Below are 23,677 nucleotides of genomic sequence, written 5' to 3' on the forward strand. Positions count from 1 at the left end.
TATGTGGGAAAAAGTGATTTATTCCTACTATCCATCTCGTTGCTAATTAGAAATGTAAAACTGTTGTATTCATGACACATAATCTTCAGTAAAAAGCCCTTTACCTATTGTCTTTCCAATTCTATGGTTCTGTTAAGGCAGAGTCCAGTAAACTTCTTGTCTACTTTTGTCTTAAGGAGACCACAGAACAGTGGAAACTTCTGGGAAAGTTTTGGAGTTTGGATTGAATAGCTCAGCTACCATTCAACATGGTAAAAAAAAAAGTCTTTGGGGCTCACATTTTTCCAAATGGAAAAGGTATGAATCAGTCAGCCTTCAAATGGTCTCTGAGAGTCCAACAAGCCTTGAGCAAAGCAGACTTCTTGCAGTCAAGAAGAACACTGTGGTTTTCATAGAAGGATCTTGTAGTAGTCGTCTTTGTAGCTGTATAAGACCACCACCGCCACCCTGCAAGAGGATAACATCTGTCATTGTAAAGATTTGAAAGAATATAAAACACACACACACACACACATTAAGAAAGACTTCCAAATAGAACATGTCAAAATGAGGACAATTAAATTCAGCCAGGAGGATTTCCGAGATCTTAGATTTCTCTAGATTATGAGGTCAGTCCTGTTGAAATAACACAGGATTCAACCCTGCCAAGAGCCCACGTCCTGGGTAAGAAAGTCCCATATCTCAGTACTGTGGTACTCTCCAGTTTTTAGGCTAGCGGAATGGCTGCAGGGGTGGCGATGTCTGTCTGTGGGTCAGTTCGCTACTTTGGTCCAGACTGAAATATCTCAACGACTAATGGATGGATTGTCATTAAATTTTCATTAAATTGTAATGACTTTGTGGATCCCTTAACTTTTCATCTGGCAGCCTCATCAGGTCCAAACATCATTTTGTCTCACACTCTGGTTTATGGCCAAATACCTGATATTCATCAGCCTCAGCTGTGCTTCATTGTCACTGCGAGTCCTGTTAACATGCTCAATGTTAGCATTTAGCTAAAAGGAGTGCTGTGCTTAATGCCATGTACATATCATATTGGAACTACCATAATTTAAAGTTGCCAACTTGTAAATACCATTCACGTCAACATCCAAGTCATATTTATGACTGGGAAACTGCAGAAAGCTCTGATGTATCCAGCTTGGCACACAAAACAAAACAAATATGGACGTCTCACATCAGCAAAAGACCATTGCTCACTATAATTAAAACCAAAATTGAATACACATGGTGTTCTATTGTAAACAAAGTATTTTAGTCCTCACACAACCAACACAACCATCTTGATAACATGACCGTTCACAAGTTGTTAACATGGGAATCTTTCCCATCTCTACCATCCATCCCTTATGGATGTGACTGTTCATATGTGGTCTAAGTAAATGCTAGACTGCAGACCCTTAAAAGTCTTCTTAAAACAATATTGGAGACAGAGACCTGGCAGGCAGTGGTGTACAATACTGTTGCTCAGGTTGTACATGCAGTCTTGCCCACTGTGGTTTTGGCTGAAAGGAAAGCTCATGGACTACAAAGCCCTTTGGGATAAGTTTAGTTTATGGTCTTGCTGCAGCCAGGTGACTGCATGGGCCCTTCAGCTCACTCATCTGGCCTCAGTTGCCTGTGCCCTACATTCGACAGAAACAACCAAACAAACATATAAAAACACATGCTGAATATATCCATTGTTGCCTCTCTGACGCTCATTTATCAGAAACGACTTTTCCCCCCCTAAATGGCAAATCAAACACACAGCAGAGACAGGAAATTAAAACCAACTGCTCTGGCGAAGACGACGGGAAGCCAGAAAAAGAGCCTTTGATATATTTGTTTTTTTTTTGGTTAACCATCTCATTCATGAAAGAGAAAATACGTTGAATCCCTCACAGGGTTTCTCTCTATGGGCATTCACTAGCATCACAATACTAGAAGCTCAAACGCTGAAGACTTAGCCTGGGATTTAAAAAAAACACATTCCACTAGGGAGCTTGGGAATATTACTCCATCCACAACCACAGTACTGGAAGACGTTAAGCCCCCTACCCCCCCACGCACGCGCTGAAATCTCAGTGTCAATCAACTGGCTTGTTAAGACACAGACATCAGAAGACCAAACAAGGAAAATCCTTCTCAAGATTTCACCTCAGGAAATGGGATCAGCTGAGGATTTAATGTTCTCCAAGGCAGTAGTTATCCCTCTAACAGCTCTCTTTGAAGGACTGACTGTCACTGTTACACCTGGCGTGTGTGGGCTTGGTCGGAGCATTAGAGTGGCAGCTGCCCGTAAAAGGAAGTCTGCCTCTTTTGCCTTTTTCTTGAGTGGTCCTCAGCGTATTCTGCTGTTTGCCTCAGGTTTCATTTTAATAAAAATAACAAGTCAGTAGTGGATGGAAACATGTGGGAGCGAGCACAGAGGCGAGGGTCTCTGGCTCATCTTCCACGAGTGCTCCTGCTGAGACGAGACATCTATAACTGTTTGTGCGGGAAATGTCTGTACAGTATTAAGTTCCTGTTGTTTCTTTACTTTTGAGGAGAAAAAAGTTAAAATGTAAAACATTTCACACTAAAGTCAAGGCTGAGCGTGTGAAAAAGGAGATTTAAAACTTCTGCTTGCAGTTTTCACTTTTGGATTCTTCGCCTTTCCCTTATTTAAATCTGGCTTGTTCTGGATTCATTCAAAGAAGTGAGATGTGTGTCATTCTGTTCTATGACCGGTGACTGAATACTGGGTCTGAATGGTGCTGTCACCACAGCAAACACAAAGTATTGACAGACTTCTTTGCCAATGCATTCTACACAGTGTTATTAATGACACTTGAAATACTCATGTAGCTAATTTGACTGTAGATTTTAGCCACCTTAGCAGAGTGGCTCTAAGAATGGTAATGCTGGTCCGCTACTTGGGTCCAGACCGAAATATCACAAAATCTATTGCATGGATTCACACAATATTCTGTATGGACATTGACAGTACCCAGTCGATAAATCCTACTGACTCTGATGACTACTGACTTGAATATGTGTTGTTCTGACAATAGATGGATTGGATGGATGGACTGCGATCAAATTTGGTGCAGACATTCATGTTCCCCTCGAATGATCAAAGGTGATCAGTTTTAATTCATCCATTACATTTTGTGGAATATATTAGCATGCTAACACATCAAACTAAGATGATGACTATTATACATGCTAAAAAGCTGCACATTAGCACTGTCACTGTGAGCATGTTAGCATGCAGATGTTAGCATTTAGCTCAAAGCACCACTGTACAGCCACAGGGAACCACTAGAATGGCTGTTGACTCTTCAATTCACTATCACTAAATGACGATATGATACGAAACACAACTAAACATGCAAGAATTTCTTTGCGTGGAAAAGCCCCCAAATCACACATGCCAACTCACTTTTTTGTGATTTTGTAATGATGGATCTCATCGCAGATGGACTTCAGGTAGCGCTGCTTTGGGAGACGAGACAGCAGAGTCTTCACGCTGCTGTTGAACTGCTCTTCACTGTCAAACTGGGAAAATAAATAAGGGAGAGAGCAGAGGTTAAAATGACAGAATGAGTAAGAGTGAAGGTTGTGTGACAAAATTCTGCATCGAACAAAACCCAGTGAAGTTTAGCTTTAACTGTCAGAACTTGTGGCGACTATGCAACATGCCTCAGGAGCTGTCATCCTCTACATGTTTGTTCAGACTTTAGCATTAAAAAGTAGACTGCATTGTGTGAGAATGAATGGAGTTTTTCATCTGCAGTATATTTTTGCATGTCAAGTGAAACAGAGCAGTGAAGCTACAAAGCTACAGCGGGTTTATAAATTTCCTTGGTTCCTTGTGTGACTTGGGGTAATTTGCCATATTTAAAACAGGCCTTTCCTGCACGCCTGGCTATACACACTGTGTATTGTCATGCGTTTTATATACTGAAAGTGTTTTCTTTGACACATGTGCTGTGAGGCACAGACTATATAGGTGGCCCATTCATTTATGGAGTGGAGGCTTTTGCTTAGGGTTAGGGTTTTCCAGCTTTCTTCATGTTTCTTAACATAATATAATTAAAAGTCTTTTTTAACCTATGTTAAAGGGAACCCAGATTTTTATGAGTGTAGTCTTGGTCAGGAGTTTGGAATGTGAAAATTAACACCTCTTAAGTGTGCGTTTTGTTAACTGTATTGCATGTCTGTTGCATATGTGAGCCTTGTTAATGGAGTGCGAGTTAGACCCTTGAACAGGTCTCCCTGTCAGTGGAAAAAGGCCGGGGTGTTCCCTCGCTCCACTCCTCATCAGACAGGACTGTAAGGAAGGAGACGGGATCCCCTCTTCCTGTCTCGAATCCTGACCTCTGTTGGCTGTTCTTTCCACTTCCCCTCCCTCCCTGCTCCCTCCCGCCCTACATTATAATGCAGCCTTTTATTAACTCTGCAGTGTTCCTGATGAAGCCACTAGGGCACTGACCTCAAGGGACAGGAAGTTGATCAGCGTTTCCTTCTGCAGGTCCACCTGTGGGATAGAAGAAAAAACAAACAGGGGTTACACAAAAACACAATAGAGCCTGATCTCACTGCAGCAACAATTCCACAAACTGCACAGAACACAACAACATATTATACATTTTGACAGAAAGTGGCCACTTCGCAGCCAAATGCCGCATTCATGATCAAACTAAAAATATCAACCGTTGCACCCGCCTGCCCAACAGGTTGTGTAATTATTTCGAAAACAAGATAATCCAGGCCACTCCAGCATCAGAAAATTACTTATAATTCCACTTGCACAATGCTCTCACCAGGCTTGAAAGCACTCCATGTCCCTTTTCGAGGAAGGGACAAATGGCCTCCTGGGTTTATCATTGGAAAATGTATTCAGTTGTTTTCCAGTCTGATTGACAAACAGGCTGCACCGATGAGGATTTACAACCATGTATAACTGCCTACTGAAATCAAGGTGATTACGCCTGTTTTGTTTCAATAACTTGTATTTACTGTTACGTCACTGATGCGATCCAGACCCCAACGGGGATGACAAACGTATTTGGAATATGTGATAAATAAAACAAGCAGGGATAATTTACTTTGAGAATATCTGGACATAAATCTACAACGCAACCACAAATAAACTCAATATGGCAACCATTTACATCCCCTGAAATGACAAACTGGCTGCCTTCTGTGTAGTGTCCATTGTTCTATAGTGACTGGAATGGATTCACAGCCATCGCATGTCCTATCAGGGGATTTTAGCATGAGGTAAATAACTATAAAAGGGCTGCTCCTGGTGATGTTTGCTGTTTTAGCTATCAAAACGTGGGAGTGCAAAAAAAAGGGGGGGGGGGGGTGTCTAGGATTGGAAGGGATAAAGGGGCAAACAAACAAACGACTTACCGCCAGAACCTCAATGTCATTGCTCTTGTTCTGCAAATTGCTACCAAGATTTTGTAATCTGGTTTGGATCTGAAAAAGCGAGAGATAGAGAGAAAGAAAAGGAAAAGTGTGGAAAAAATAATAATTGTTCCCATGATCAAAATAAAACAGCAGGGAAAAAAATCATCTTCACATGCAATCATTTTATAAGCAAACAACAGGCCTGGCTTCAAGTTACTGGCGCATATTATGTTTAGACAGACACACAACATACTGCATGTCCTATATATATAACACTGCTTTCTCTTAGTGGTTTTGAATACATGTTTTAGACATTTGTCCCACTTGTAGCACTGGAGAGAAATGTTTAGATGAGCAGGTGCAGATACAGCCTCCAGCACTGTTTGAATGGCAAAAATATATTCTGGATATCTGGCAAAACCTGAAACACTGATTTCACTAACAGGGATAAAAGCCAGAATAATCAAAGGTTGGCCTGTAAGCTCAACAGTGCTTGTTTCCCTACACTCTCTCAGGGTAAATGTTATTGAGGATCCATTCCATTATCAGCATGTGGCTTGTTAGTTAAACCGCTTGTGGTTGTTTGAAAACAGTAAAGAAGACCAGACAGGGGAGCAGCAGAAGCAGAATCGAACAGTCGGCCACTGTGAGGTTTACACTTTGTTATCGCAGGTTATGCGTGTGAAAGGATGTATAAATGAAAATGGGATGAAAGAATGAGATGGAAAGCAGCATGTGAGAATGAGAAAGAGAAACACTTAATAGTTGTATTCAATTTCTAATGAAACAAATGAAGACCAGAAGGCACAGAGTTCTGTGTGTGTGTGTGTGTGTGTGTGTGTGTGTGTGTGCGCACATCTTTCTGTGGTTGTGTAGACAAGTTTTGGTTCAAAACCATCATTGTGAGGACATTTCAGCATTGTGAGGTCAAAGAGCTGTTTGAGGTTTAAGACTGGGTTTTAGGGTTAAGGATAGAAGTAAGTTTAGGTCAGGGTTAGGATATGGGTTGGGGCTGGATATTTAATTGTGATGTTAGGGTACGGGGCAAGGGAATGCATTATATCACTGAGTGTCCTCACAGCTATAGAGAAACCAACACGTGTGTGTCTGTCCACAAACCTGAGTCTCATAGCGTCGTCTAGCACTGGAGGAAACCTTTTCTGGGCTGATGACATTAACATTCATATTTATGATGCCACTGCTCCCATGCTGCTCTGAAGAGCCTGGAGACAGAAAAAGGACCATTTCCACATTTTATCCCATTATGAGGCTTTTTACATTTCCAATATCAAACAGTTAACCACACCTAAAAGTCATGACGCAATAAAGACTGCCCTTGTTCGACTGTTTCACTTTAATTTAAACAGTTCGCTGGGTACCTGTGTGTCCCTTGTGCCAGAAGTGGTGTGAAATTTAACACTTAGCTTATTCTTCGGTTTGTTCGTCACTCTGGGCAATAAGTCAGTTAAATGCCAGAAGTGCATGCAACACTAGGATCGGTCATACTTTACAGATCGCACATTCAGTACAGAATTCTGCCTCATGATTTAACACTTAAGCTACATGCAGCACTTCGGTGGAGTCAAAGCACAACTGTACGGAAACAGAGGTGTGACTGTTTTCATGCTACAGTAAGGCTTTAAGGTTACAAATATACAGCATATAGGAGCTCACTGTTAGGGGTAAGCTGGTGGTCAGACTGAGGCTAAATACAGTACCTGTCGTGTTGAGCAATGATCCTTTGGGGTTCTGAAGAGATATGCTTTCAGATATTTCTCTGTAGGGGCACAAGGACAACATGTATAAGAACGACCCCTTTACATCGTTCACAGACATCTGAGCGGCACATTACAGCTAAATTTCTTTACCTGATGTTTCTCTCTTCAAAGAATTTGGTCCGACATTTCTGAATAATGTGGTCCACCAAGTCAGACTCAGGAATCCGCTTCTCCGACTGTCTGTCCTTCTCAAAGGATTTTACCTGAAGACAGAAAATGACTTTAACATGTGTGTCTGCACACAACCTTCCCATAATTCATCTCTTATCAATCAGTTTGGAAAGCACAGGAATCTGCATCTACTGAGAGGATGGCTGTTTTGTGTACTGCAAATTAGACGTTTAGATGTCAAGGAGTTTCTGGATAGGACAGAACAACACTTTGCTGTATAGAGGATGGTTTACCTTCACATAGTTCCCCTCCTTGTCAGACACCAGGGCCATGCAGGTGATGCCGGCCAGCCTGCAGTGGTCCAACAACGTCTCCTGAGACTGAAGACACAAAGTGACAAAAGGCTGAATTCCTCAAATATACTGTGATTGTAAAGGTGTGACTCAGCTGAACTAGCTACTAACTACTTTTTTTAACCCATTAATCGACTAAAAGAATCACAGGTCAAGCTTGAAAACATTACAAGAATTATGAGCTGCAGGAATTTCAAAATAAGTATGACAGTTGCCCATTTCAGACTGTGACAGCTTTGGCTGCTGAAGGAGTGAGAAAAAAGGTATGGTTGAGCTCCCACTCCTCTGAAGCATGAAAGGTAGGGAAAAGATGAGAGCTAGTTCTGGGGGAGCACTGTACTTGTCCCCCCACAAATTCTTCTATGGCAGCAGTCATTAAGTTTGAGTTTGGTTTGGAACGAAAAGAGTGTGCACTGTGCTGCGACTCACAACCAATGTGTATTCAGGTAATGCATTCAACCATGACAGTGGGTATGTATGTGTATGTTTGTGTCAGCCCAATTTATTCTCATTAACTTCAGTTTGGCTCCTCTGCTAGACGAGCTAACAAGCAGAACAAACCCTGCAGTGTACCACAAGTGTGTGTGAATGTCTGTCACACCACACCATCCTCTAAGCCTTAAAACTTCCTCTTTTCTCACAACTTTCTCATTTACAGAGCAACTTAAACCAAAGGGAAGTCACTGCCCAGAGGCCAATGGGCAGCTCTGGGCCGTGCGCCTCAGCTGGACCGCATGTGGAAGGGGGGTTTGCCATATTTGGCTAATAAAAGCTAAAAGAGTGGAACCGCCTCCTGAGGATGAAATAAAGCCGCTGAATCACTCTGTTAAGAGGCCAGCATGTGAAAGGTGTTAACAACAAAGTCTAGCAAGGAGGTCCGAACAAGGCGTTCTCAACCATCTCGCCACTGGTCGAGGCACCGGCCTGCATACATAATCAACAGAAACACACACATACAAACACTCTTGACAGTTTGGAACTTAATGCTGCTTGTTTTCATCCAAACCCAACCTTTCCTAATTGCTTTGAAGGACTCAGGGGAAAAAAGGCAGCCAATCACATTTGTCCTGGGCCAGAACAAAAGACAATGAAGCAAACACAAGCCACTTGCACAAGTGGAAAGTTAAAACAACAAGAGGTTATAAAGAGTAATGGAGGAAAAAACAAGGGAGTATTAAAATGTGGGCACAGGGCTATGCCAGGGAGGACGTTTTACACAAACACACACAAACAGAGCTGACATCAGTTTGTCACATAAACATGAAGAATGTGACAGAGACATGGCATCTGGAATTTTTGGACCAGAGGATAAATAACTTTGCTTTGAAGGGACTGATCTCAGCTTGGGTTGCTCTCCAATTACAGTACGGTTTTTGCTAACAAGAGCTCATCAAATAACTTTATTAGAAGTGTGTCTAACAGATGACGGTGTGCTGCCTAAATATGGCCAATAAATCTCTTTCAAACGCAACCACAGCTCTTTCTCTGGGATGTTCACTATTTCTGATACTGTCACGATAAGCCAGTTGCTGACAGACGAGGGGCTTTTTCTCCTGAAGAACGCAAGTCAGGTGTTGCCCTCTGTAGGTGGGATGAGGTTACTGCAGGTCAAGGAGTATGGGAAGGGTGGCACTCAGGAAATCTTTTTCTCAAAATGGATTATTCCCAACATCTACTCACGGATGTATCAATATGATTGAGTTTAGACATGCAATGAACACGACAGCTTGATTACATAATCACTGGTGGATAAACACACACTCAATGAGATCCTTCTGTTTGAACTGCTACATGTAGAGTACTGCTCTACCTACGGCCTCTTGCTAGATTTTCTTTCCTTTCACAGGTCCGGAAACAACAGAAAGGGAGTGACTTACTGAGAGGTGGACTCTGCTTCCTTTAGCTGAGATATATTTAGGATATCTTTTGGGCAATCAGTGATCAGAAAAAATATATATTTTCTTGGAGAAGCATAATAATTTCAAGCCTTTATTGCTAATGGTTTCACATTATTCCACTGATCTACAGTTGGTGTTAATGTACTATGAGCACTGGCAGGGAAGGAAAAAGACTGCTAACAAGTGAAAACAGCTGCAAGCAAAGCAAGTTTTAACAATTTCCTCTACAGAGCACCTTTAAATCAAAACTGGCTTGGTTTGGGTTTCAAACCAGTCAGACAGTGAGTGCAGGACTAGCAAACAGGCCGCTAACCTGTGAGACGTCGTAGGCAATGTCTGCAGAGACACCGGTGCTCCACAGCTTCTGGATGACGTTGATGGCTTTCGACATCGAAGATTGCCCCACTGGGACCACAAGGGCATCGCAGGAGCTGACTGATGGCTGATGTAGAGCAGAGAAAACAGAAAAAAAGTAAACAACTGAAACGTAGCAAAATAACATTTGTAATAAATGAGCCATTTCAGTGCTTTTCTCTGTCTTCAGACTGTATGCAGTATTTCTGGGCATCATTTCAGATTCAGAATCTGAAATATAAAACATGAATCACCTCCAAAAATAACTCCATGGCGTCAAGAGTCACAGCGATCATAGTTATTAACATGTTTCTAAAAGTGGCTGTGTGGCGGCCGACTGCTGTAATAAGGCATCATTAAATATGAAACTCTGTCTGCTGCTCCTTCATTACAATAATCAAGAATGTCAGACCTCAGCGTGTGTCTGTGTGTGTGTATGTGAGTGTGTCTCTCTCACTGGCTCTTCCATGCTGGCCATGGCAGCACAGACTTTGTCCAGGGCCACACTGGCCCCAACTGCAGAGGGGACGGGTACTGTGGATGCTGGCCCTCGAAACTCCAGGATCTAGAAGCAGCGAGAACAAACCACATTAAGATACCATGTAGACTGCATCACCAACACTGCATCATATGGAATTAATGTAATACAGACAGAAGGTGGGAAAAAATATGGCTCATGTACACTACATGCATATGTGGCAGGAAAAGTTTTGCCCACTTTTTTAAAATAATAGCAGATTTTTGTCATGAATTCAAGCCAGTTTATGTATGAGTTTTAATCCATGGAATGTGGATGAATGCAAAACCTACTAAGTGGTCGTAGCGGCCTCCAGCAGCCACTATATCTGGTACAGTTCGCTTGCGTTTCCTGATAAAAGCCACAAACTGGAAGATGATCCCAGAGTGATGCTGAACCTTGTACACTAAGCCTAAGTTGACCACCACCTGTAGAGGAGACACATGTTAAAAGGAGAGAAAACAGACACACTGGCTCTTTTTTTAACCTTCATTTTCTCCAAATTTCAATCACCTGCAGTTTAACTCCCAGTCTGCGAAGAAGCACCGTGAGCTCCTCCAGGTCCTTCAGGCCCTGCTTGGCCAGCTGGGTGACAGCGGTCTTCTGTTTGGTGAGTGATGTCAGCAGTGGCGCCAGGTCCTGCAGATTCCCCTTCTGCTCTATGTACTTGTACAGCATCTGCAACTGGACGTGACGGAGGAGGAGAGATGTTGATGTTTATGAGCGAGCATGAGCGTGTTGCTGCAGGGCTGATTGTTTTTACAGAAGGCTCAAACGCCCAGCGGACACTTACGCTGTTGGTTGACAGTGAAAAGTTGCAGAACTTTGCCTCCACCTCACGCTTGGTCAGCTTTTCACTCTGCAGCAAATACACAAAAAAAAAAGGGTCATAGAAATGTTATACTGCCATATTTGGAGGGAAAACACCACTGTATGTGTTCGAACCAGACACGCAATGTGGATAACATCTGTGATGCACGTGTGACCTGCACTGACCATGGCATCACACAGTATGTTGGAGGCCTGGCTCAGTTTGTCCTCAGGGACTCCGCTGTGGAGAAGAATGGCCTTCAACAAGCTGGTGTGGTTCAGGTAAATGTTATAGTTCCTTTCCTGCGGTCACAAAAACACACGCAAGCACACCTTTAACCCTCTCAGCTGCAATTACAGTCAAAACCAAAAGCACTACTGTACAATGAGCACCTCAGTGAATAATGACCGCTGTGTCCGGCTGCCCTCTCATTCTGTCTGACTCACATATTCTTAAAAGCTTTCACACAAAGAGCTGGGTGGTGGAGAGGATCTGTGAAGGATGAACTAGAGGCCAGACGCAAGGTTGACTGGGTTCGTGCGACATGCACAGGAATGCTGCGACTAGAGACTGACGCAGCACTGGGACGTGTGAACAGGAAATAGATTGTACCGGGGAGGGAGGGAAGGAAGCGGACAGAGCTGCACATAACGGATTTACTATGTAAACAATAAATACATTGTAAATCTGTCAGGCTTACACATACTTTGGTATGTTAGGAATGTGAGTGGGAAGGAGAACGGGAAAAAACAGCAGCAGCACAGGTTGCCAAGATGGCATCCGTTGGAAAATGAAGAACAATGATGCATCCAGCCCATAAACAAACTGTTCTGTGAGTGTGAATCGAGACGGGGCGGCGCAGCACAGACTGTCAGCTCACTGGGATCGTTTTAAAAAAACAAGCAGTTCGTGTGTGTGTGTGTGTGCGAACCTGAAGTGCAGGGAATTCCTGGACTATTTCAGAGATGGTGTAAATAGTCTCGGCATCGGGGAGCAAGCTGTTGGTGACGGGCGTGATGATGTCAAAGGCGCACTCCAGAAGCTCCCTCGGGTGCGCGCGATCCAGCTTCCTGGGGCGGAACACGCGTTCAATGCTATACCTAGAACGAGATGAAGAGAAACACAGACATACTGTTTATTCTTGATGTGAATGTAAGGTTTCCCCAGAGATACAGAAAATGGATGCACTTTTGTTAGACATTTTAAGTCATGATCTTGGTAGGTGTTGGTGCTTGATACTAAACATGCTTGTACAACTGCAGTGAATTTACCCGTCAGGGTTTTTGTCCAAGGTAGACAAAGTTAACACCCACAGTTAATCTAACTGACAGAATGCACCAGTCCTACTGGTGATTTGGTGGAGATTAGACTTAATATTCTCTAACATAATACAGTGAGGAAACCCTGAAGCTCAAGGATTAATCACAAAGACATCACTTACATCATGACTACAACTACTACTACTACACTCAAGTAAAAAGAAAATAAAGAAGCACAAAGAAGAGTACTGAATTTATTTGAATCAGTTCCACAGTTTAGTTACCAATAAGTAAAGTCAGTATGTCAGTATGCCATTATGAAAATAGCTATTACTGTAAAAAGAATCATTATTATAACTGATTATTACAACAGAGCATTGCTGATATGAATATGTGTTAAATCACAGAACTTTACCTTTTCAGATGCGTTATATTATTGCGAGCGACGAATCTTGCAAACGCCATCTAAGATGAAAAAGAGAGTTGAAACATTGGGTGCACTTGTGTAATGACAGTGAAGTAAATGTATACCAGGCTGTAATCAATCACAGTGTGGAAACAACCATTTAGTCCTCAGGATTTCCTGAGGCAGCAGGATCTTAAGGTGGCTGCTGATTGCAGCCTCACACTATGTGTGTGTTTGCATTTGCTGATGCAAATAGTCAGATAATTAGTGTTTGTGTGCAAGCACAGACATGCGCACCCGTGTGTGTGTGTGTGTGTGTGTGTCATGTTGCATGTGTGTGTGTTGGACTCACGCGAAGGTCATAGGGCAGCGTAACCAGCATTCCGCTGTGGTCCATGAAGCAAGCTAGCTCGCTGCCATCATACAACTTCCTGTTTCTGGGGAGGAGCAGTGGCGTCTGGAGACGCACAGCACCTGAAAACAAACACTGTGCATCACTGCAACATCTGCATAAGATAACATAACCCTCACCCTAAAAGAACTGATGCATGTGAGCAGATACAAAGTGAGAATAAATAAATAAGCACAGCTGGACATCATCAGCAGTGTGCACAAAAATAACACTCGCACCTGCAGAGAATCTGAGCTGCCCAACAGTGCACTTATTGTTTAGCCGCCACTCACTGGAGCAGATGTTGGGGTCCTTAAAAACGGGCTTAGAGCGGGTCAGGAGTCCAAGTGGTTTGCAGTGGGGAGTCAACAAAAGCTCATGTTCACATGCACACGCACACAATGAACAAGTGTAGTGTACTCACCATGCTTCTTGAAGATCCTGGTGATTGTTTCATACACATGCTGCTGCAATTTGGCACTGTTGAAGCTGAAGCTGCCCTGGAGGAGGACCAAACAAACAGTCTCTGTTAGGGATCAGGAGACATCAGTTAAGCACAAACAGGCCTTCTGCTGGTCTGTTATATACAGACCAGATGAGGGAAGTAGCACAGAGGGGTTAATGCAGCCATTCATATGTCTGCACTGACATCTAGAGGCAGAGATGGGAAAATGTTTGGTACCCAAATCATGTTGGAACTGCAATTTTTGAGTGTGAGTTTGCTGTTTAACAATAACTATCACATATTCTATAGGTGTCCACCTATAAACTCAAGCATCATAGAAGATAATGGTGTGACACCTGCTTACCTGTGTCTCTATGGTCAGCACCACATTAACTACATTCTGTTTTACCAAACTCACATGAAACTCTAAATTTCAAAAAGACTGCACGTAACCCTCGCTTCTGGTTTTTGTGTAAAATATTTTTCCTTAAAACAAACAGCGCTCTTGAATAAGTTTTGAAAAACAAAATCCACCTTCAAAAGCATGGTCTGCTAAAGCAACAGCCATACCTTATGTAAGTCTATGTCATAGGTGTAATCCATGACCGGTGAGGTGTTCTGAGCGAACAGCTGGCCCACCATGGTGCGGTAGGCTTTGCCGTTGATGTTGGCCATGGTGTGCTGCAGCACCTCGTGCAGCTCTGACTCCTCCATCTGAGGCGGAGGCAGCAGTTCACTCTTCAGCAGCTCCTGGGTGGTTGGCCGCAGGGCTGGGTCGTGGTTCAGCAGCCACTGTATCACCTTCTTCTAACAGACACAATATAAAGACACACAGAGGTATTCTACTGTTAGATTGGAAGTTTGGGGAGGGAAAAACATTTTTATCAGTGCGCGCGGCCATCCTCACCTGTGTTCCTTGCTCATACGCAGTGAAGTCCCCAGGGAAGACGATGGGCTCCTGCAGCGTGAAAAGACATGAGGTGAGTGAGAAGCCAGTTTCAAAGTTGTGCACATCTTAAATAACTTCCAGCTCTGCAAATGGATGTACCGCACGTAGCTGGCTCAGGACATTGATGCGCTCGGCACCGGTGGTCATCGGCCTGTAGGACATCTCAAAGAGGATGATTCCCAAGCTAAACAGGTCAACTTTCTGAGAACAGAGCAATAAAAAGAAGCATAAAAAACTGAAGGTGGTTTTGAGTAACAAAGACAAACAAAAGTCACATATAGGCAACTGCACAAGGGTAAAACATACTGTATTTGGCAAGCTGATAACCAGATTTGTGCTTATGAACTGAAGCAGAGAGGGAAGTCAACTTACTTGATTGTAGGTGGCTTTAGTATTTCCTTGAACCTCTGGACTGACGTAGAGGGCAGTGCCAACCATGCCTGTCATGTTACCTGGAGACAGTGATGCAAAAGCAACACAAAGTGTTGAAACATGCACATCAGGCCCCCTGGTTATCAAAGGTCAGTGTTATGAGAATTTGTCCAAACCCTCTGTACCTGATGGGTCCGGTTTAGGAATCACTGCAGAGCCACTCTCCTCTACTTCAAATTTTCCTGCAGCCTGAAAGACATTAGACATTTTACTCAGTGAAGCAATGATACAGAGCTACACAAAAAATCCTTCACAGTAACTCCACAACACGAATAGTTAGTGCAGCCTGTCAGCAGGGTGAAGCTGTTAACTGCATACCACATTAGCAGGATGGTCTGTGGCCAGGCCAAAGTCTCCAATCTTCACATGGTCCTGTGAGTCAAGGAAGATGTTGACAGGCTTCAAGTCCCTGTGAATCATCCCCTTGTTGAGAGGAAACGAAAAGAGATCTGTTTGGTCATGAGTCGTTAAAACATGGCTTCTTTCTTGTTAATTCTTATGCAGCTGATATACTGTACCTGTTCATGGATGTAAGCCAGGCCATCCAGTATTTCCCTGAACAGCCTCCATAGCCGATTCTGGTCCTGATGCAGGCCGTGGTCTATGGTGTCTCTTAAAGTGCTCTTTTCACAGTACTCCATCTGTCAGGAACAGACATGTGTTATATGTGCAACAGAGACCTCTAGTGGTTGAAAATGGAGCATGGCGGTGAAGCTTACTTGTATGTACAAGTAATGTGCTATGAAGGGTTCTGAGTCTGTGCTCTCTGTTGTGTTGGTCACTGGCCGTTTATTTGACTCAACCTGAGGAAAGACACATCGCTGTTTTTATTACACTGTAAAAAATGTAGACACTGACAAGGACAAACGAGGCGTGAAAAGTCAAACCTGTGACATCTCATCTGTGCTTTCATCCCCATTGTCGAAGATGATGTCACTCTGTGAGTCACTATCTGACGGCCTAAAAGCAAAATAATAATGATAAAAAGTGGTTTATCAAAAGTTTGAGCAGGATTAAATTCTCGCCATTTAAAAAAACAACAACAACAAAAAAGACAACTTACAAAAAAGAGGCTCCAAAAACATCTTCTTCATCATCATCGTCCTCATCATCACTAGACTGGTGTCCACTGCACTTGGCGCTGGAGGACTTCTCGATTGAGGTGGACCACTCCACAGAGCTTGACAGGGCCGGAGGTGGCGCAATGTCCTCTATGTTGTCGGGGAGGCCGAGTTCATTGAGGCGCTGAGGATGAGCTCTGCCCTGAGGAGGCCTGTCAGGTGTGCTCTGAGGATCTGAGCTGTCAGTGCTCAGCACCCCAGTGGAGGGCTTCTCATGGGACTTCTCGATCCATGCATTGTAATAGCGGACGATGTTCTCATGGTTGAGGCGCGAGAGCAGCGTCACCTCGCCTTTGATCCGTCTGAACTGCTTACTGGCTGGGTTGACCTGGATGCGCTTCACAGCATAGTAACAACCATCTAGCTTGTTCTGAACCTGGAGGCGCAAGAGAGGGAAAGATGTGGATGCTAAGGAAGCACAAGCAGCTGTTTTGCCAGTGTGATGTCATCTTACAATAAAGCTAGTGTATGACACAAAGGACAGGTACCTTAATCACAGCACCAAAGGCTCCTTTTCCCAGAAGCTGCAGCTCCTCAAACTCAGTGACGTAGCGTGAAAACGGACTCTGCACCCCGGAGCTGAATGGAGCATTGAGGATGTGACTCCGTGGGATGACTGAAGACGCAAAGTCCTCAGCGAGATCTGAGATGACAGGGAAAAAAACAAATGCGACAAACGGTTTTCAATTTTTAACCGAAAAAATACCCTCAGGTGTCCCACATTCATCTATTTTCTCTCTCTTTTCAACATAATATGCACAACAGTATGATATCACAGATTTAGGGATGGGATTAACTCTTGACCAGACTGACCAGAAGAATTGAAGCACCTGTAAATTTTAATGTAACAAAGTACAACAGACCTGCAATAAATACAAAAAATCTCCTCAACTGTGAGGATTTGCTGCAATTACCTGTTAACTGTTCACTGTAAACTGCTTATCTTTAAATTATGGACTACTGTTTGGAGAAAATAAACTATCTGAAGACATCACCTTAGGTCCTACAAAATTGTGATGCATATTTGTTCACTGTTCACTGTGTATTTCATAGACATACATGATTAATTAAAAAGGAAAATAATAATAATATAATAATAAAATAACAATAATTTGTCCACCTCACTTTGCGTGTGGTGGCATGTGTGTATCACCTTCTGGGCTGTTATCCTGATAGTGTGGCAGGTTTTTAGGTGATGGAGGTTTGAGGAAGGAGTGATCCAGGAGCTGCTGGGTCGTCCAGCGTTCAGCATCATTCAGGCACACACACCTTCAACACAGAGATACATACAGTGTAACATACAGTTCCTCTGTACTCTAACCTCTGGCAGTGTTCTGGGAAAATCCAGTCTATTGGACTAAATCCACACAGTGCTTGTGGCCTGCTGACAACACAAAGCAGACATACTGTATCGACAGCACGGAAACAATTGAATCCAACGAGTTAGTTCGTTGGAATGACGCCTCTCAACTCAATCTGAAAACCATTTTTAAACTGCCGGCAATGTTAGCAGACACACAGCCTATAAAACACTATGACCTCAAGGAACAAACCAGTGTTTTTGCATGTTAAGCCTATTTACAACAAATCACATGTGCTTCAAATTACAGCTAAACACTTTCCAAGGCATAGTCCTCACCAGAGAGTTTTAGATTTCTGAATGTATTTTTTCTCCCTTCCAGGCTGGTTTCCATTCACTACTGTACATTATGAAAATCAACTTTTATGAAGCCTGACGTGAAACTTGCTTGAGTTTCATTCGTGATACCTCTCTGCATACAGCTGCAATAATGATTAAATTGAATGGATTTGTACTTATATAGCACTTTTCTAGCCATATCGACCACTCAAAGTGCTTTACACTACACGTCACATTCACCCATTCACACACACATTCATACACCGATGTTACAAACATCAGGTGCAACGTGGGGTTCAGTATCTTGCCCAAGGCTACTTCAGCATGGACTGGAGGAGCCGGGGATCGAACCGCTGACCTTCCGATTAGTGGCAATCCGGTCTACCCCCTGAGCCACAGCCGTCCCCATTAACTAATTAGTCAATGAAAAAAAAAGGAATCTGTGAAAACTGATTAATGGTTAAAGTCATTTAACCAAGAGAATCCCAAACACATGATGGTTCCAGGTTCTCAAATTTGGGAATTTGCTACTTTTCTTTCTTTCTTTTTCTCTTTTCTTTCTTTCTTCTTTTGTTGTGGTTCATTGAACAATTAATAAACATTTGTTGGTCAAACAAAACAAGATATCTGATGATGTCACCTCAGGCTCTAGGGAAGATGGGCAAATTCACTGTTTTCCAATGCTGTCGAAACCAAGCAATTAATCATGTAATTGAGATATGAAAATAATAATTTGTTGCAGCCCTATGAAATTATGTTGAGACTTTCTTTACATTTCCCTTTAATGATAACATGACTCTGGATATGGTTGCCTGGAAGACAAACAAAATTGAAGTCTAAAACCGTGCAGTAAGGTTTGGAAAATGGTCAGTACACAGTACATCATTTACAGTAAATGGGCTGAAACTCTGGTATAGTCGTTTAAGAAATTGGCGAGGTGACCATCCATACATACTTGTGGAGGAAGTCCTGGAAGTCACCAGGCAGGTTGCCTGGCACCGTCACTGGATATTCCTTCACCTCTTTCCCCTGGCTCAGAGCGAGCAGCATCAGCCCCAGGTTCCACACGTCCCCTTTCTTGCCCGTTTTCGTCGGCATCGCTGTGTCCTCGGAAAAACGCACGTGGGCTTGCTCGAAAATGTCCTCTTTGCAGATATCTGCAAATCTCTTCGACAGGCTGTAATCAGTCAATCGAATGTTGCCCTCAGAGTCCAGCAGCACACTCGAGGCCCCTAGCTGCTTGTGGACCACAGAGTTGGAGTGAAGGTAGTCGAGGGCGGCCAGCAGCTGGGCCGTGTAATGGCAGAGTTTATCCAGAGGGACCGGAGTGTGGTTGATCAGGCTTTGGTTCAAGTTGATCCCAGAAACATGCTCCACCAGCAGGTTAACCACGATGCAGTCCTCCTTCTCAGTAGAGCTCAGCGCCTTGTAGTGCACCAAGTTGGGGTGATCCATCCTCAGGAGGGAGTTGAACTCATTTTCTGCCCCGTGGATCTACACAAAAATTCAAATGGAAGTAGTTATTGGTGACAGTTTTAATAAAGTATACTGGCTTTCAGATGTATTAGACCTAATTTTAACTGCTTCTTCTCTACTTGCCTGCTTTTTACAGTTCTCAATCTTTCCCTTCTCCTGGCTGGTGAAGAACTTGCCCATCTTCTTGTTCCAGCGCAGCGACCACTCGTAGATCACCACAAAGTCTCCCGAGTATGCCTCAAATCCATAATAAACGTTACGGCCGAGCCTCTCGCTTCCACCTGTCAAGACACATCAAAAGACACAAATTTACCAGCCATCTTACTTGGGCGATACTGAGCCACTTTGCACTACAACAAACAGCTGAGTCGTCTCAGACAGCTCTCACCTAAACTTTTCCCTCTGTGGACAACAAGTTCTCCAAAAGTGCTGCTGTTGAAGTGAAGAAGCTCCTGTGAGCGATGGTTGTCTTCGTTTATTGTGTCACGTCTGGTAAAACAGACAAAGCTCTGAGCATTATTACAGCATTTCTTAAATTTGAGATGCATTTTGCACCTGGATCGTTCCCAGCTAGCTCGCCGTATACCTGTGACGTGTGTTTGAGGTAGTCCGACGGCGATTTCCTTTCTTGGCCTCAGTCAGCTCGGGAGGAGCTCTGCCTGGGCTTGGTGGGCTCTTCCCTAACAGGGAGGAGTTAGCAGACACTGGCTGCTCCATAGTCTCAAGTCGTTCCTGTGAGTATAATTAACGCCACAGAAAATGAAAATTACAACAACAAACACGTGAGCTTTGCTCCTTTTCTGTAGAGATCAGCAGAAATTGTGCAGCTCAGGCACCTGTTTGGCAATTTCCTTTCTTCTCTTTTCCTCTCGCTTCTCCTCCTCTCTTCTTTGGATTTCAGCTATAATTTCTTTTTCCTATAAAGGTGAAAAATACCTCAGTCAACATCTGTTCAACCAGAACCTGTATCAGTTGTTGCATGTTTGCTGATTATGCTAATGTTAATGATTTGGCTCAAGTCACACAGAAAAGATAAGATAAAGCAAGAGTAAATTCTAAATCCTTTGTGAATGGGCAGGACAAAGTGATTTGCTTTCTGTGTCCCCTCCTGACCATCTCCTCCTCCTGTTTGCGCTGCTGGTCTATCCTCTGCTGCTCCTCCAGGGCTCGCTTCTCCTGCTGCCTCCGCTGGTTCTTCAGCATCTCCTCGTGGAAGGAGCGTGACGGAGGCTTGTTGTGCTCGCTCAGGAAACCCTGGATATGGTCCGCTAGCTCATAAATCATCACCTAGGTGGACAGGTACAGGTGTTGATAGTAGTTTTTGTGTGTGTGTGTGTGTGTGTGTGTGTGTGTGTGTATCTATCCTCACCTCCCCACATCTCGCTGCTGCCAGCTTGGTGAGTTCACTCTGGAGGTTCTGGAGGTTTTCATTGGAGAGGCCTTTGGCATTCTTCAGCTCCAGCTCCGGAGGCCTGTTGGTGCCCCAAGATATTATGTTACCAAGACTAAAATGACCACTAGTAAACCGTCAGGTGACATTTAGAGCTCCACACTTGATCTTTGTACTGATTTTGCCTGGATTACCAACAGGCATGGTGGGCTGTAATCACATGAGCCCTTGTGGACAAAACCATTTTTAGCTTATTCTTTTTTTTTTTTTTTTTTCAACAAATTTGTTATTAGTTAGATATTAGACCCAAAAACTGGGAGAAAATTCAGTCAAATCTGTAACATTGTAAAAAGCAAAAGCTGCTTTTATAGCTTTGATTCCTAACTTTTATAATAATAGAAACATTGTACTTGCTGGGCACTGGAAGGAACAGGTAATACGGAATTGGAGGGGATGAACAATGCTGATCACAGACTGTGAGCTGATGTTAAGGCAGTAGTAGGGGCCTATTAAATTACATAATTGTCCAGGGGTTCACTAGCCTGTGAATCCAACCAAGATTAATACAAATACTTTGCCTGATTGTCTAAAATAATCAAAATAGGGCAAAATTTTGATTTAAATCTGAGACTATCTGATCAAAGAAAAAGTAAACAAGCTTTGGTCAGTAGTTTCAATACCCTGCACCTTAGACACTTGACTGCTTGTCATTTTTCTCTCCTTTATCAACCTTCATAAAATTAGAGTATTAGATTAAGTTTGATTTACAGATTAGATTATTTCGGCAAGATTCCTCAGAAATCTGTCTTCTGTCAAAAGACAGAAAAACTATGTTTCACGTTGAAGACAGAAAATAAAGGTCTGTGGCACTCAATTCCTTGTGCTAGAACATGTGAGTGTAGAACTCTGTTGAAACTATTCTTTGAATGAATACAGCTGAAAATGCTGTTAACATCAGAGGTGCCATTTTATTGCTTCAGAACTACTATTTTTACAGCAGGAAAAAGAAGTAAACAAAAAAGCCTGCCAGAAATATTATTGTCTTATGAAAATCTTGCACTGTCACTTATCAAAGTCCCGCCCTCAGATAAATATCGCACGCATTTTATAACTTTTTTTTGTTTGTTTTCTGAATCTTCATAGAGATAAGTGTCCACATTCTTGGAAATGGCATTTTCTGAGGCTCCTCATTCTATGAATTAAAATTTTGCAAAGAACAATGTTAAGGTTAAGAATGACTGGAGTTTTGAGTTGTATTGAGTGCATTAGATATAAGCTTCCCTGACAATGAGTTTCTCTGAGAAGTAGTTTTCCACATCAGTAGGCAGACAATTAATCAACAGTGCTCCAACCTCAGCTTCTATATAACAAAAGCTTCTTTCTTTTCTGACACGATGCTTTGCAGACTTTGGAGGCAGCTTCATTACAGTGAAAGACAAGACAACACCTTTGTTTTGGAGCTGCTGATCACTATGAGCATGGATGCTTTGCAGTGCAGTGGCAATAATGGCCATGGAGAATACATGGCAAAGGTCAGGGGCTCAGTACTCACACGTCTGGGTATGTGGGAGGACATTTGACCTGCAAGTCCACAGTCACGTAGCATTCCTGCCCGTTGTTGAGCCCGTTGGGCCGCAGGTATAGGTGTACCTCTGGGGGTCTTTTAACCTGAAAGTAAAGACAACAAATCCTCAGTGGTAGTGGGGTTTAATGCAGGTAATTGTGGTATCAACTTCTACCCATCGTCTGCTCACTAAAGGGCAATGCTAATATCTCTAAAGCTACCTTCCAGGGATCCTTGTTCCGGAGATCCTGAAAGTCATCTCCAAAGATAGAGGCGAGGGCTTCTAGTTCATTTTCCTGCTGGACCGTGTGGTCGTCTGTCCCATCTGCTGGAGTGTGCTGACTGCTCATTCTTCTGCCTCAGCTACATGGCAGTCCTCCTGTCCTGTCACTCTCACACAGTCGTCAGATACAAGCAGGAAGAGAAGTCGTTCCGCCTCCGCCCCTGCGTCTCTTGGTAGCCTCAAACTTTAGCAGACAAACGCCTCGCTGTTATTTAACTATTCAATAACTGCTAACTTATCACACAGGCGACCATAACAGTGCTGCAACTGTCGCGTGGCTGTTGCAACTACGCAAGCAGAATGTGTCGCACGTGAAACGTCATCACGTTGCGTTTTTAAAAATGGCCACTAGAGGGCAGAAATGTTGCCAAACCGTGTTAAACTGATCCTGAGGGAGTATGGATGTATTATTAGAGTTCTTATAATACATCCATGTGAGAGAGGCATTTGCTGGCTTCAGATCCTTTACCTTTAGCCAAAGTGGAAATACCTCACTGTAGAAATGCACCTGCATAACAAAATATTCCTTAATTAATGTGTTTAAGTGCTACTAGCAAAATGTGCCTCCAGTATCAAAAGTAAAAGTACAAAACTTAACAAAAATGGTGGTTATTACCAGTATTATTGCCGATACTATGATTATATAAAGCATTTCACTGTTGTTTAAGTATTTTGTGTTTTATATACCAGGTGGTTTTATGTATAACACTGCATCATATTTTACAGGCTCGTCATATGTTTTGTGTGAAAAATCCCCAGTTCCCATTCATTTCAGCACTGCTCCTTCATCAGTGAGAGGGTCAAAGGTCAAGATTGATATATAACCTAGGATATATGAAAATCCTAGGTGCATAAATGAACACAAAGGTGTTTACTGTAAGGCCTAAAATGGAATGTAATGCTGTGAATATTAGGGGAGGAATACTACTCAACAGGAAATGTGACACTTTGTGCAGGATGCGTCATGAACAGGGTGAACCACTGACTTATAAAGGCTGTGTGAAAATGTTCTCATAACTCTTGAAGAGAGTAACTTAAAAGTACAACTGCAAGTTATTTCACTTGTCTACAGGGTATTAAAGTGCATAGCAAACATTGTAGTATGCAGTGTGTCA

The 23,677-nt window shown here is 43.0% G+C and overlaps 1 protein-coding gene across 2 annotated transcripts; it reads right to left on the reverse strand.

The window, feature by feature from the left end:
- On the reverse strand, positions 1-22,872 carry eif2ak4 (eukaryotic translation initiation factor 2 alpha kinase 4). Of its 2 annotated transcripts, none has more exons than XM_018690103.2 (39): positions 22,501-22,872; positions 22,268-22,383; positions 20,695-20,797; positions 20,439-20,612; positions 20,162-20,242; positions 19,912-20,057; positions 19,714-19,814; positions 19,449-19,606; positions 18,805-19,343; positions 17,364-17,479; positions 16,699-16,853; positions 16,153-16,586; positions 15,977-16,049; positions 15,809-15,892; positions 15,608-15,730; positions 15,408-15,512; positions 15,215-15,278; positions 15,030-15,109; positions 14,757-14,858; positions 14,616-14,666; positions 14,279-14,512; positions 13,688-13,763; positions 13,225-13,346; positions 12,882-12,931; positions 12,139-12,307; positions 11,393-11,509; positions 11,190-11,255; positions 10,910-11,080; positions 10,690-10,824; positions 10,337-10,444; positions 9,839-9,967; positions 7,568-7,654; positions 7,254-7,366; positions 7,104-7,162; positions 6,505-6,608; positions 5,386-5,454; positions 4,460-4,504; positions 3,407-3,522; positions 1-447 (listed from the first exon to the last, which is right to left on the reverse strand). In XM_018690103.2, exons 1-39 carry the CDS (start codon positions 22,627-22,629, stop codon positions 390-392), a joined length of 4,962 nt encoding a protein of 1,653 aa, XP_018545619.1. In that variant the 5' UTR covers positions 22,630-22,872; the 3' UTR covers positions 1-389. The 2 variants fall into 2 exon arrangements, with proteins under 2 accessions (XP_018545619.1, XP_018545618.1); XM_018690102.2 differs by having other exon boundaries at positions 14,279-14,515.
- Positions 22,873-23,677: the final 805 nt, after the last annotated feature.

This window comes from Lates calcarifer, linkage group LG19, assembly GCF_001640805.2.
Source record: "Lates calcarifer isolate ASB-BC8 linkage group LG19, TLL_Latcal_v3, whole genome shotgun sequence".
In the NCBI taxonomy this organism is placed as follows: Eukaryota; Metazoa; Chordata; class Actinopteri; family Centropomidae; genus Lates; species Lates calcarifer.